This window comes from Pongo abelii, chromosome 11 (assembly GCF_028885655.2).
Source record: "Pongo abelii isolate AG06213 chromosome 11, NHGRI_mPonAbe1-v2.0_pri, whole genome shotgun sequence".
Taxonomy (NCBI): Eukaryota; Metazoa; Chordata; class Mammalia; order Primates; family Hominidae; genus Pongo; species Pongo abelii.
Window position 1 is genome coordinate 61,691,991 of NC_071996.2, and position 15,112 is coordinate 61,707,102.

Here is a 15,112-nt window from a genome sequence, read left to right on the forward strand (position 1 = left end):
CAGCCCAGTGGTCTTTATGGAGAGCAGGGCTGTAGAGTCACACCCATCTAGGTTAGAATTCAGCACTGCCACTTAGCTGAGTTACTCTGGGCTGGTTAAATGGGTCCTGGCCACCAACGTAAGTGTTCAAAACTCATTTGCTACCTTCTCTTTCCTTTGAGCACAGCTCTTTTATGAACAGTTACACTCTGAGCATGTTCCTGTGTGGTTTGTAATGTTACCTTACATTTTCCTACAAAGGCAATTCGTGGCAGCTCTGGCTGACCTGCAAGAGGCTGTGAAACTCTGTCCCACCAATCAGGAAATCAAGAGGCTTCTGGCCCGCGTAGAAGAGGAGTGCAAACAACTCCAGAGGAGTCAACAGCAAAAACAGCAGGGCCCGCCACCAGCTCCACCCAACGACTCCGAGAACGAAGAGGACACCCCAACCCCTGGCTTAAGTGACCACTTTCACTCTGAGGAGACTGAAGAGGAAGAAACTTCTCCCCAGGAAGAATCTGTCTCCCCAATTCCCAGGTCCCAGCCATCCTCATCTGTCCCTTCCCCATATATCCGAAACCTTCAAGAAGGGTTACAGTCCAAAGGAAGGCCAGTATCGCCACAGAGCAGGGCAGGAATCGGCAAGCCCCTGAGAGAGCCTGTGGCCCAGCCAGGGCTGGTCCTGCAGCCCTCCAAGCAGGCCCAGATCGTGAAAACCAGCCAGCACCTGGGCTCCGGCCAGTCGGCAGTGAGAAATAGCAGCATGAAAGTTCAGATCTCTTCTCAGAACCCTACTCCAAGTCCCATGCCAGGGAGAATCGCTGCTGCTCCTGCTGGGAGCAGAACCCAGCATTTAGAGGGAACAGGTACTTTCACTACAAGAGCTGGTTGTGGCCACTTTGGGGATCGGCAGGGCCCCAGCCAGAATGTCCGCCTGCAGTGCAGTGAGAGTGGCCCTGCACACCCCTTACCAAGTAAGACGAAAGCCACAGAGAGGCTTCTGTCTCATTCCTCCGTAGCTGTGGACGCAGCCCCTCCAAACCAAGGTGGGCTGGCGACCTGCAGCGACGTGCGACACCCAGCTTCCCTCACCAGCTCAGGCTCTTCTGGTTCTCCATCCAGCAGTATAAAGATGTCAAGTTCAACCAGTAGTTTGACTTCGAGCAGCAGTTTTTCAGATGGCTTCAAGGTCCAAGGACCAGATACTCGAATTAAAGACAAGGTTGTAACCCACGTTCAGAGCGGTACAGCTGAGCACAGACCCCGCAACACGCCGTTCATGGGCATCATGGATAAGACTGCGAGGTTCCAACAGCAGAGCAATCCTCCAAGCCGCACCTGGCACTGTCCGGCGCCAGAGGGGCTACTGACAAACACGTCTTCTGCAGCTGGCCTGCAGTCTGCTAACACTGAGAAGCCCTCTCTCATGCAAGTGGGAGGATATAATAACCAAGCCAAAACCTGTTCCATTTCTACCCTGAGTGCAAGTGTCCACAATGGGGCACAGGTGAAGGAGCTAGAAGAAAGCAAGTGCCAAATTCCAGTCCACTCTCAAGAGAACAGGGTAACTAAGACTGTTTCTCATCTGTACCAGGAAAGTATCTCCAAACAGCAGCCTCATATCAGTAATGAAGCCCACAGGAGCCACCTCACTGCAGCCAAACCAAAGCGATCATTCATAGAGTCAAATGTGTGAGCCTTAAGAAAGCCCCATTTGTGGAATTTGGAAACGTGTGTTGACTCCTGGTGGTAAATTAAATAGTTTTTTTCATCAGAAAAATTATTTTTTAGCCATTTTTTTTTCTTTGGGGTGGATCTGATGCCATTGATATATCTAAAATGTGGGATAAAACTTCTTTAATAGCTAGAAATCACCATAAGAATGCTAAACAGAATTGAAAATTATATCAACTTAAAATTTTAAGATAGCCCAGAAGACATTAACTAATGACTTTCACTTATGAAATTGTTTGGCTTTTGCCACTTTCCTCCTTGCCTTTGCTATGTGGTAAAATCACAGAACTTACTTAGAAAATAAATATGTCTGTTGTTCAAGAGTGGCAGGTTTAGCTCATGACCAAGTGATGTACATCCAAGTGATGTATTCTGGAAATGATGGAATTTTACAGTTACAGTTCCATTAAGTCAAATCCCATTTTATATATACATAAAAATTAAGTTCTGAGTGAGTTCTAGCTAAATATAAGTGTGACTGTAAACACAGCCAATTTTTTTAAGCAAAATATGAGAACACCTAAGTATTGTTCCCTTCATAGCAGTTCCTATAAAGGGATTAAACACTTATTTCTGTGTTATGGTTCTTATTCATATATTTTTATAGCACCTTTTTTTTGGAACCTATATTTGTGCTTGAAGGTGTTTTTGATATTTGGAAACAGTATAAGCCATTTGGAATCATGATTGGTGGTCAAGTGGATTCAAGCTAAAATACTAAGACCAGCATTCTTAGTGGCGCTTATAAATTAGCTCTCACCTGGTTTCCAAACTGCTTTTAACAATGGTAGTGCTCCTGGAACAATCCTTCCAAGCTCCTCTAAGGACAATATTTAATTCAGATACTAAAGGTAGGACTGGTTGTTACTTTTGTTTTGTTGTACAATTAGTACTTTATAGTCACATGTTGTATATATTAAATAGCCCAGTTTTATTCAGACTTGTAAATAGAACTATTTCAGTGTAGTTAATCTAAAAAGAAAAAAGAAAACCCCAGTCATGATTTGCATGTTCTCTGTAAGCTTCATCCATGCTGGTTATTGCACTGAATGATATGTTATTATGGCATGTTAACAGTATACCAGTAACAGCACTTTATCTCACTTATATGAACACCTTTGAGGTGCTACTTAAGTCCAAGCTAATGTATTATTCATTTGTAAAGATAAGGTACAGGAATGAACCTTGGTTTAAAGGTATTTTTATATGAAAATGGTGTGTTATTGGAAGATGTTAAAATGCTAATTTGAGAGAAGTAGGAGTGTATTTGTTTTATATGTTGGGATGTGAAACTTATTTTCTAAAATTGAGGAGAAGCAAGTTAGTTATATATTTGCAGAATGTTTTAAAATGAATCGTTGTAATGAAGTTCCTGTGAACATCATTATGGTTTTGTACAAATAGGAACCTCTGATGTCATTCTTCAACGTTTGTTCCTGTATGTACAATTGTACTTTGTATGAACAGCTTTATCATTTTTCATAGGCTTTCTATGAGTTTTGCTGTAACTACTATGGCTTATTTATTTTCTTTAATATTTGTGAAAGTCTTACTCCTTTGTTAGTTTTATTTCTGCACAACTACTGTACTTTTCCATATGGAATAAAGACTATTAATAGAATGTGTTTTACACTACATGAGTCAATGGATAAGTAGAGAACAGCCTGATGACAGCTATCTCTGTTGCTTTTAATCTTTGTTACCCTAGAGGGAATAGTGAAAAGCATATTTTATATTAACACTACAAAATGCATATTTAATTTCGTTTTATAATTTCAGAATAAGGGTGACAGCTGCTAGAAATTCCACAATACTCAAGGGCCAAATTAGTCTTTTTGCCTCAAATAGAAAGAAAGCATGCAGGAAAGCAATATATACTTCCTATCTATCTGTTTGTTTCAAGACATCTTGGGGTCTGTTTTTGCTGGCAACAGGACATCTTTACTACTGTAATTCTCAAACAAACACTTTGGCAATACACTGAACACTGTTATGACAGTATGTTCTTTAACACATTTGTATTATCTATCTTTCAGTTAAAAGTATGTTTGTCTTTATGCCTACATATTTCAAAGTAATATGAGAGAGAACATTAAACTGTGTTGTATTGTGATAAAATTCTTGGAATCTTAAACATCATAATTTAATTAATACCTCAGGTTATTATTTGGTCACTGCTCTTGCTAGCAAGGCTAAGTAGTTTCAGTCCTTTAGAGCTTTATATTTAATGGAAGGTTAAAAACAAAAACGGGATGGGAAGGAAGGTATCACCTAATACATAATTCTTGTCATTAGATGATTTTTCCTGTAATGGAGCTAATAAGAATATTCTCGTAATTTACTGTACATTAGGATTTTGATATATACTTAGTAAAGATAAGTAAGGTACTTGGCCCAGCCAGGAAGAGGTGATACATCCTTAGAAAGCTAATGGCCAGTCCTGACAGGACTGGATGGTGGGCGGTGTTGCTGCTCCACATTGCCCTGAACTAACAAACAAACAAACAGTGGGGTCTGGAGTGCCCAGCATGGGGGCTGTGTCGTGTCCCCTCTTACTGATGGTTTTGGTTTGCTTGTGTGGAAGACAGTTGTTCGGCTTTGGTTTATGTTTTATACAAGAAGAGGTGTGTCAATTAGGTAAATTACTGGCATCTTAGTTTTCAGCAGTTTTGTTTTACAAGAAACTAGCCTGGTAAAGTAAAGTATAAGAAAGCAAAATACTGGCTGGGCGTGGTGGCTCACGCCTGTAATCCCAGCATTTTGGGAGGCCAAGGTGGGCGGATCACGAGGTCAGGAGATAGATAGACACCATCCTGGCCAACATGGTGAAACCCCGTCTCTACTAAAAATACAAAAATTAGCTGGGCATGGTGGTGTGCGCTTGTAGTCCCAGCTACTCAGGAGGCTGAGGCAGGAGAATCACTTGAACCCAGGAGGCAGAGGTTGCAGTGAGCCGCGATTGCACCACTGCACTCCAGCACAAGTCTCAAAAAAAAAAAAAAAAAAAAAAAAAAAGGAAGAAAAGCAAAATACCTTAACACTTCTTTAAAAATGCCTTTTTGGCCAGGCACAGTGGCTCACGCCTGTAATCCCAGCACTTTGGGAGGCCGAGGCGGGCAGATCACGAGGTCAGGAGATCGAGACCCTCCTGGCTAAAACGGTGAAACCCCGTCTCTACTAAAAATACAAAAAAATTAGCTGGGTGTGGTGGCGGGCACCTGTAGTCCCAGCTACTCGGGAGGCTGAGGCAGGAGAATGGCGTGAACCCGGGAGGCAGAGCTTGCAGTGACCCCCAGATCACGCCACTACACTCCAGCCTGGGTGACAGAGCGAGACTCCGTCTCAAAAAAAAAAAAGCCCTTTTGCATTTTCTAGCAATGACTTTGACTTTGAATTAATTTTTATTTAAAAAACAGCTAACCTCCATCGGAGAAATGTCTGTTTATCAAAACAGAGACAGTTGGACCAATGGTAACTTCTTTTAAGTTTAAAAAGTGTTCTGTTGAAATTATTAGCAGACTTTATTTAAAGAATACAAAAGAAAAACGGCTGGGCCTGGTGGCTCACGCCTGTAATCCCAGCACCTTGGGAGGGCAAGGCAGGTGGATCATGAGCTCAGGAGTTTGAGACCAGCCTAGCCGACATGGTGAAACCCTTTCTCTACTAAAAATACAAAAAGTAGCTGGGTGTGGTGGCACGCACCTGTAATCACAGCTACCTGGGAGGCTGAGGCAGGAGAATTGATTGAACCCAAGAGGCAGAGGCTGCAGTTTGCCAAGATCGCGCCATTGCACTCCAGCCTGGGTGACAGAGCAAGACCCTACAAGAAAAGAATACAGCAGAAAAACACCTAGAACATGCTTCTAGCCTTTCTAATCCTCAATAGTAAGAACGTGAGAAGCACGTCATATTAATTAATAAAAAAGTTTTCTAGAACCATTGATTATGAATCCTAGTTACGACGTAAAGGTTAACAAAGTTTAGCAATACATTAAGTTAAAATGTTTACAAAGAATTATAAAGAAATGTTTGGAGATTTCCATGTTAGCAAGGCTTGCTGCCTTTCTGTGAACGTGGAGCATATTAGCTATGAGTTCATAAAATGCGTAGTCAGCCTTTTGCTATATTTACATTGCTTTTCCCTTTTTATTTCCAAGTTTCAACATTCTTGAACAATTCTTCAACAACTGGGGGTAATAGTGCAAAGAAGGGTGCAGGCCCAGAGGCTCAGCCTGCACTGACAGTGCAGTTCTAACAAGCTTCCCGTGGATGGCTTCCATTCTAGTAACAACTTTGGACAGGCAAGAAGTTAGCACCACCTTTACTTCCTGAAGTTTTTTTCTGGAGTGAACATATCAGGCTATTGTGTAAAAATGCCTTTGTATAGTTACTCCAGCTTAGAATTATATGTGAGAACATTTAATAATTCTTCATTCTGAAGGGAGGCTAGAGTTTGCCACTTTATATATTTCAGCAAAGTCAACTTGACTTAGGATTTATTTCATCTAACTTGTACCTAGGTTTGGAAAATAAGAAAAAAATCATTATCCTGCAAATTTACTTAAAATCCAAAAAAATTGCTTCAACATCTGAAGTGATTTTTCTCAATTTAATCATAAACAATCTACAACCATTTTGCTACAAATTCTCTTTAAAAGGGCTCCAAAGATGAATGAATGGCTATTACCTAGAATGTAAACATCTGTTATTCTAGAGTAGTCCAATCTTTAGTTATAAAGAGAGACGACCTACATCTAACAAGAATAAATGTGGGCACTGTTGGGAATGATATTAAGAGGAATTAAAGAAACTTAGGGCACTGCAATTTAAAGTATAACTTTATATAGCTGAAGATTTTTTTCACTAGTACAAAAAGGCTTTCATAGTAAGTCCATGTGTTTTTAAAGAATGAAAATTGACCATTTTTATAGGTAACTAAGAAGTTTACCTTTTTCCTGTTTTGCTTTTAATAATGTCTGATTAGGATTTACTTCTAAATCATTCAAATGAGATCACTGAAAATATAAACAATACAATATCAACAACTTTACTTTTGGTGTGTCTCTAGCCATCTATTGATGGCCATTTTCAGAGTCCTATTTGGTGTAAGTACCGCTGAAGGAAGAACAAGATTCGTCATGGGACTTGTACGTTTCTTTTTGCTGATCCAATTTTCCATTGCTTCCTTTTCATATGAATAGCCATCTAAAAAAAAAAAATCACACAAATTACATGATGTAGGAAAGGGAAATGAGGATTTCTAAAATGAAATGAATGTAAAAACTCCTTGCAGAGGCCTTTATTGTGACTTAAGGGTTATTCCTGTCTTGCTTGTACCAGCACCCCAAAAAATCTCTGCCACAACACCTGAAATGCATTGATTGAATAGTACCACTGAGACCGGGACCCTGTCAAATTCAGACACAGTGGAAGAGAAGAAAGGAACAGAGCTGGGTAGAGTGGGAGTGAGGATAAACTGCCCATCAGAGCTGTTGAAAAGAGTCTTATGATTCAGCCAAACTTTCCAACACCTTGAAAAGTCAGGAAACAGGTACCCAGAGATGACAGAATTTACTCCACTAAGGATTTGACAGTGAAGGGAATTAGTTTTTTTTTTTTTTTTTTTTTTTTTTTGAGACCAAGTCTCACACTGTTGCCCAGGCTGGAGTGCACTGGCGAGATCTTGGCTCACTGCAAGCTCCACCTCCCAGGTTCAAGCGATTCTCCTGCCTCAGCCTCCCGAGTAGCTGGGATTACAGGCACTCGGTACCACATCCGGCTAATGTTTTGTATTTTTAGTAGAGTGTCACTATGTTGGCCAGTCTGGTCTTGAACTCCTGACCTCAGGTGATCCACCCGCCTTAGCCTCCCAAAGTGCCGGGATTACAGGCATGAGCCACCATGCCCGGCCACTAAGGTTTTTTTAAAACCATATTCTTGCAAAATTATTTGCCTTTATGCATGTAAAGATTGGACTTTTGCTTCACTACTTTCATTTTTATACTTGTAGCTCTTAAGCTGAAAATCTTGGTTCCTGATTTCATTTACTCATTTAATCTACAGTATATTTACTAACATAAAACTGAAAGAAATTTTAAGATTACTTTAAGATTACTTTATGGTTCTTTCTGTCATCAAGGTAGATTCACTAGAGTGGTCCCAAAATACTGTGTCTGAAAACAACACTTACTTGGTTTCAAAGTTAAAACTATAGGCTGGGCGTGGTGGCTCTCACCTGTGATCCCAGCACTTTGGGAGGCCAAGGTGGGTGGATCACTTGAGGTCAGGTGTTTGAGACCAGCCTGGCCAACATGGCAAAACTCTACCTCTACTAAAAATACAAACATTAGCTGGGCATGGTGGCGGGTGCCTGTAATTCCAGATACTCAGGAGGCTGAGGCAGGAGAATCACTTGAGCCCAGGAGACAGAGGTTCCAGTGAGCTGAGATCGCACCACTGCACTCCAGCCTGGGTGAGAGAGCGAGACTCCATCTCAAAAAAAAAAAAAAGTTACAACTATAAAACAAGGTACCTTCAGAGTGGTCTAATCTAATCCTGTCCAATCCTTGTTACCCACCCTTCCCATATAAGTAACCATGTGTAATCCATTTTCAAATATGTATATGTGCACACAGTACATATACATTCTACATAAAAGCTAGCATACTAGCCACACTATTTTGCAGCTTAGTGTGTTTATTTTCCCCACAGTACTCCACGGTAAGGATGTAAGATGTAAGGACATCTGGGTGGTTTCCAATCTTTGCCTTTTACAAATAGTGCTGTACCAAGGAAACCCCAAGAAAACCATACACACACAAAATACAAATAGTGCTACAATGAAGTCTTATGCATGTGTCACTTTTGTTTTGGGGAGATTTCAAAAGTAGGATTGCTAAAGCAGCATATATAATCTTGCTAGATAGTGCCAACTTCCTTCCATAGGAATTCTATGTTTTTCATTCCTACTAGCAATGTTTATGAGAATGCCTTTTTCCCCTACAGCCTAACCAACAGTATATGTTGTCAAACTCCTGGATTTTTGCCAGTCTCTAGGTAAGCAATGGTACAATGTATCAGCTGGAGAATCTTTTGTTCATATGTTTGAGCCATTTGCTTTTCTTTTTCCTGTGAGCTATTCATATTTTTTGCCCATTTTTCTACTAGGTTGCCCTTAAGATTTCATATATACGGAATATCAACACTTCATCAATTTCTCCCTTGATTCCCAGAGAGCGAAGTTTTCCCAATTCTATCAAGGAATTTACTTACATTGTCTTTGGGACTTTAAAAGTCTTCGAAGAGATGGGGTCCTGCTGGTCTCGAGCTCCTGGGCTCAAGTGACCCTCCTACATCGGCTTCCGGAATAGCTGGGACTCCAGGTGCAAGCCGCTGCGCTCTGCAGGTTTCCCTTTTTATGTCTGGGTTTCTGATTCATTTGGAATTTAAATGTACACTATGCAAGATGGATCCAATTTTATCCTTTTCCACAGGGTGGTTGTATTGTCAAAATACCACTTGTTAGAAGTAATTTTTACCACTGATTTTAAATGCTATCTTTATCAATCACTAAATTTCTAAATGCACATGGATCGATTTCTGGATTTTAAACTTTTCCATTGTTCTATTCCTGGGCCAACACTACACATTCATTTATGGAGGTTCTCGACATGTAACATCTCATAGGGCTAGCAACCTTCCTCATTGTTTTTTTCTAGGTTATTTTTGCTGTTCTTGTTTATTAGGTTCCACGTGAAGAATCACCTTGTGTATCTCTCAGTAAAAAGTTTTATCAGGATCATGTCAAACCTATGAAATGGAGAAAGCTGATATCCTGCAGCCACTGAGTCTTCCTACCCCTCAGCATGCTCTGCCTGCCATTATACTTTCACAGGGATGTTTTTGTTTTTATGTAGGTTTGAAAGTTTTACATATTTCTTAAGTTTGGGGTTTTGGTGTGTGTGGTTTTTTTCTAAGACAGGGTCTCACTCTGTCAGTCAGGCTAGAGTCCAGTGACATGATGGTAGCTCACTGCAGCCTCGACCTCTCAGGTTCAAGTAATCCTCTCACCTCATCCTCCCAAGTAGCTGGGACTACAGGCACACACCACAACACTTGGCTAATTTTTTTAAATTTTTTGTAGAGAAGGGGATCTCACTATGTTGCCCAGGCTGGTCTAGAACACCTTGGCTCAAACAACGCTCCCACCTTGGCTTCCCAAAGTGCTGGGTTTACAGACATGGATTATACTGCACCCAGCCAAGTTTAGGTCTCATTTGTTCTAGTTTTTGTTACTGTAACTTAACTATTCAGTTATAACTTTTAAGTGCTTTGGTTCACTGAATCTTATTTAACTTGCTACTTTACGAAATTCATATTGTTTGTAGATTTTCTATTCTTTTGGGCTTTCTACATATACAGTTATATAGAAAGGGTTTTTCCCTTTCAATTTTTTTTTGGGGGAGGGGGCAAGGTGTGGCTAATATTTCTAAAACAATAGCTGAGAGAGAGCATCCTTTATATCCCTGACTGTAATGGGAATGCTTCCATTGGCTTGCGCACCAAGGTATATGTATTTTTTAGCATATAAGAAAGTCGGCTAGGCTCAGTGGCTCATGCCTATAATCTCAGCACTTGGGAGGCCAAGGCGAGTGGATGACTTGAGCCCTGGAGTTTAAGACCAGCCTGGGCGACATGGTGAAACCCCAGATCTGGATTGTTTTGGTTGTTTCACCTCTGTGTTACTTTTGCCTACTTACAAATTAGTACCAGCTGTGTAGCTCCCCCACCTTGGGGGCCTGAGTTCTGGCCCTGAGAGACTGAGGTTCTGAGAAACTCAACTTCTGTTTCCTCCGTCCTAGAGAAGGAAACATGCTTTCTGCAGAAACTGTTACCTGTGACTGCCTTTTGCTCTTTTTGAGATATATTTCACACCATAAAATGCACCCATTTGTGGTTCTTGGTATATTTCAGAGTTGTGTATCACTCCATCAATCCCATACCCATTAGCAGTCACTGCCCCCGCAGCCTATGGCCACCTCTGACTGACTTTGTCTCTATGGAGTTGCCTGTTTTGGGCATTTCATATAATGGGAATCATACACTATGCAGCCTTTGGTATAGGGCTTCTTGCACTTACCATAATTTTTCCAAGGTCCATCCTCTACATATTTGTGCATTTTCATGGCTTGATATTCTCTTGTATGGCTATACGACATTTCATGCATTCACTTGTTGATGGACATCTGGGTTGTTTCCACCTTTGGGCTACTAATAATGCTGCTATGCCTGTACAACTCTTTGTATGATTATGTGTTTTCAATTCTCCTGCCTATATACTTAGGAGTGGAATTGTGATAACTTTCTGAAGAGCTTCCAGACTGTTTTCAACAGCAACCACACATGAAGGTTCCATTTTCTGCACATCCTTGCCAACATGTATTTTCCTAGTTTTTGATTCTAGCCATCTTAACAGGTATGACATGGTTTTGATTGGCATTAATGACACTGACCATCTTTTGAAGTGCTTATTGCCAAATAGCATATCATTAGACTGTTCCAGGGCACCATTACCTATATTAACTTCTTTAATCTGTACAACAACCTTATGATGTAAGATATTGTTAGCATTCCTATTTTACAAATGAGGAAACTGAGGCATGGCCTGAATAACTTTCCAGGGTCACACAGGTAGGGAGCAACTGACCTGGGATTTAAACCCAAGCAGTGTGGCTCCACAGACAATGCTCTTACTCTCCCTGTACATGGGACTTCCAGAAAGGACAACTATAGTAACTGAAATTAAAAAAAATCTCGTTGGACAGGTAAACAGCAGTTAGACAACTGCAGGAAAGACAACTGGTAGGCAGGTCCAAGAAAAACACCTAGAAAGGCTTAAGAGAGAAGGTGCAGGGGATGAGAATGGCTGAAACATTTCCAGAACTAGTGAAGGGCATGAAAGAGAAAAGTCTACAATGACAAATAGGAATTAGACAGTATACTTGAACTGCAACTGAAAAGCATACCTGAAGTCAGAGTATAACCAAGTATAACCCTATGTATAACCAAGTTAAAACACGGTGAAGGCTCTAGAGAAAAAACAGAGTGGGCAGATCAGGTTTAGGAGGTTTTTATATGTTCAGAATAGACCTGAAAGAAATAATCTAGATGGAACACCTACCAGTGCAGGGCAGGCATTTCTACTCTTTAGCCCCAGTTAACGTTTAGTTTTTAGGTTTTCTGTAATTCTGACCAAAATACCACTTTATGTTGTAACATAAGACAATTCTAAAATTTATCTTGGCTGGGCGCATCCCTTGAGGTCAGGAGTTCGAGACCAGCCTGGCCAACGTGGCAAAACCCTGTCTCTACTAAAAATACAAAAATTAGCCGGACATGGTGGTGCATGCCCATAATCCTAGCTACTAGGGAGGCTGAGGCAGGAGAATCACTTAAACCCAGGAGGTAGAGGTCTCAGTGAACTGAGATCACGTCACTGTGAACTGAGATCACGTCACTGCATTCCAGCCTGGGTGACATAGTGAGACTCTGTCTCAAAACAAAAATTATCTTGACAGCTAAATTGGCAAAAATGACCAAGCCAAATTTTTTTAAAGATTGGACATAACTAAAAATGTACAGCAGTGCCTATCAGTATTAGGAATTTATACAAATGTACCTGTAAATACATGACTGGGGATGTTTTCTTTTCTTTTCTTTTTTTTTTTTGAGACGGAGTCTCGCATTGTCGCCAGGGCTAGAGTGCAGTGGCATGATCTCAGCTCACTGCAACCTCCGCCTTCTGGGTTCAAGCAGTTCTCCTGCCTCAGCCTCCCAAGCAGCTGGATGTTTTCTATAGAATCACTTGTGGTAAGCTGGCAAAAAAAATGGAGAAAGATGCCTATAAACAGAGTAAGAGTTAATTTCGGTGACATCCATACCAGGAAATGCTATCCTGCAGATAAGAATGAAGCATGTACTTTCAAATATACTGACAAATGGTGTTCTCTCTGATACACTGTTGATAAACAAAAGCAACTTTATTTATTTATTTATTTATTTATTTATTTAGAGACGGAGTCTCGCTCTGTCGCCCAGGCTGGAGTGCAGTGGCACGATCTCGGCTCACTGCAAGCTCCACCTCCCGGGTTCACGCCATTCTCCTGCCTCAGCCATCTGAGTAGCTGGGACTACAGGCACCCGCCACCACACCCGGCTAATTTTTTTTTAAAATATATTTTTAGTAGAGACGGGGTTTCACCATGTTAGCCAGGATGGTCTCGATCTCCTGACCTCGTGATCCGCCCGCCTCGGCCTCCCAAAGTGCTGGGATTACAGGCGTGAGCCACTGCGTCTGGCCAAAAGCAACTTTTTAAAAGTATGCATCAGGCCGGGTGAGGTGGCTCACACCTGTAATCCCAGCATTTTGGGAGGCAGGCGGATCACCTGAGGTTGGGAGATCGAGACCATCCTGGCTAACAAGGTGAAACCCTGTCTCTACTAAAAATACAAAAAATTAGCTGGGTGTGGTGGCACATGCCTGCAATCCCAGCTACTCAGGAGGCTGAGGCAGGAGAATCGCTTGAACCGAGGAGGCAGAGGTTGTAGTGAGCCAAGATTGTGCCATTGCACTCCAGTCTGGGCAACAAGAGCAAAACTCCCTCTCAAAAATAAATAAATAAAAGTATGCATCATAACTCATTCGTTATAGGACACTATAAATGGATGGAAAAATATCTAGAAGGATACACCTAAACCATATTATTGCTACATGAAAATACAGAAGAGCCTCCGTTTTTAAAATCGCTAGTCTGTTTTTCACTAAGCCTGTACTGCTTTCATAATTTAAAAGAATGAATAAAAATGAGGTATAAGAATGCTGAAATACAAACAGGTCCTGAAAATTTTTCTGAGGCAATTAGTTCAATAGATATAAAAATATACATAAGGAAAAACTGAAAAAAGATGTATTCTGAATATTCAGAAAAATGTAGGTGGGAAAAGGAAAGCAGAAGAGAAATTAGAATTGTATGCTGGCAGGAATTTCTCCACACATGTATCAATCACAATAGAAAGAAATTGGTTCAATTCTGCTATTAATGATTAGGACTGGGTTTTTAAAAAAAATTCAACTGTATGTTTCCCATAGGAACACCTATAAAACAAAGTAACATAGGAAGGTTAAAAATAAATGAGTGGTAAGTCTACAGGGATTATGCTAAGAAAAACAAGCCAATTGAAAGCTGTTTTACTACATGATTCCACTGATACACCATTTTTGAAATGGAGGACAAATTAGTGGTTTCCAGGGGCTGGGGTCGGAAGACAGTAGGGAGATGATGGGTCCAGTGATAATTTGGAAGTACTCTGTCTCAACTGTAGTAAGGTAATCACAAACCTCTAGACAGGATAAGACTGTGTAGAGCTTCACACACACAGATAAGTACAAGTAAAAGTGGGGAAATCTAAGATCTGTGGGTTCTAGCAATGTCAATATCCTGGTTGTGATATAATAGTATCATTTTAAAAAATGTTACCAGTGGGGAAAGCTAGGCAAAGTGTACAAGGTATATGTCTCTATTGTTTCTTATAACAGCATCGATTAAAAATAATAAAATTCAAAAATAAATGTGTGGTACCAGAAAGGTTAAAATGAAAGACATAGACAATAGGAAAAAGTAAGGCTGTGAAGCAATTAGAATTCCTCACTGCTGGTGGGCATAGAAAGTGATTTAACCACTCTGGAATGCTGTTTATGTATACCTTCTCCTAGGAATATAGCCAACAGAAATACATACATATGTTAACCAAAAACATGTACAGAAAGGTTCATGGCAGCACTATATATAACAGCCAACAATGCCCATCAACAGAATGAATTATATGCACACAATGGACTTCTATACAGAAATGAAAATTAAACTGCTTTGTGCAACAATATAGATGAATCTCACAAACATGTTTAAGAAGCCAGACCCAAGAGAGAGACACGTTATGATCCAACAGCAAACTAATTAAGCAATCTATCCTATCATAGTCTAAAGGAGAAAAAAATATGTCAATAGCCTAAAAATTCTCAACTGGTGATAGAAGGGAACTAACTTGATAAGGGGAGCTAATTATCATACTTAATGGTGAAAGTTGAATGCTTTCCCTCTAAGTGCAGGTGAAGGTAAGAATGTCTACACCCCACTTCTTTTCAACATTGTACTGGAAATTCTGACCGAAAATAACAGGAAAAGAAAAAAAGGATTCATACAAATTGGAAAGAAAGAAATTACTTAGATGACACACTCATGTATGAGCAAAGTCTATTAAGCTTCTATTAAAAAGCTACTAACAGCCCTACATATCTAAGGGGTCTGCATCCACTGATTCAACTAACTGCTGATGGAAAAAA

The 15,112-nt window shown here is 40.5% G+C and overlaps 2 protein-coding genes across 26 annotated transcripts in view; one reads left to right on the top strand and one right to left on the bottom strand.

Annotated features, from left to right (window-relative positions):
- TANC1 (tetratricopeptide repeat, ankyrin repeat and coiled-coil containing 1) overlaps positions 1–3,334 on the top strand; it is a 262,694-nt gene extending 259,360 nt beyond the window's left edge. For all 15 annotated transcript variants that reach the window (XM_024243336.3, XM_054548917.2, XM_054548921.2 and 12 more), the window contains one exon: positions 241–3,334. In XM_024243336.3, coding sequence (XP_024099104.3) covers positions 241–1,675 — 1,435 coding nt within the window. In that variant the 3' untranslated portion in view covers positions 1,676–3,334. The remainder of the gene's footprint in view (positions 1–240) is intronic.
- Positions 3,335–6,303: 2,969 nt separating this feature from the next.
- Positions 6,304–15,112, bottom strand: part of WDSUB1 (WD repeat, sterile alpha motif and U-box domain containing 1) — a 67,107-nt gene continuing 58,298 nt past the window's right edge. For 10 of the 11 annotated variants that reach the window (XM_054548969.2, XM_054548965.2, XM_063712615.1 and 7 more), the window contains one exon: positions 6,304–6,918. In XM_054548969.2, coding sequence (XP_054404944.1) covers positions 6,761–6,918 — 158 coding nt within the window. In that variant the 3' untranslated portion in view covers positions 6,304–6,760. The other variant, XM_054548970.2, reaches the window with a different exon arrangement.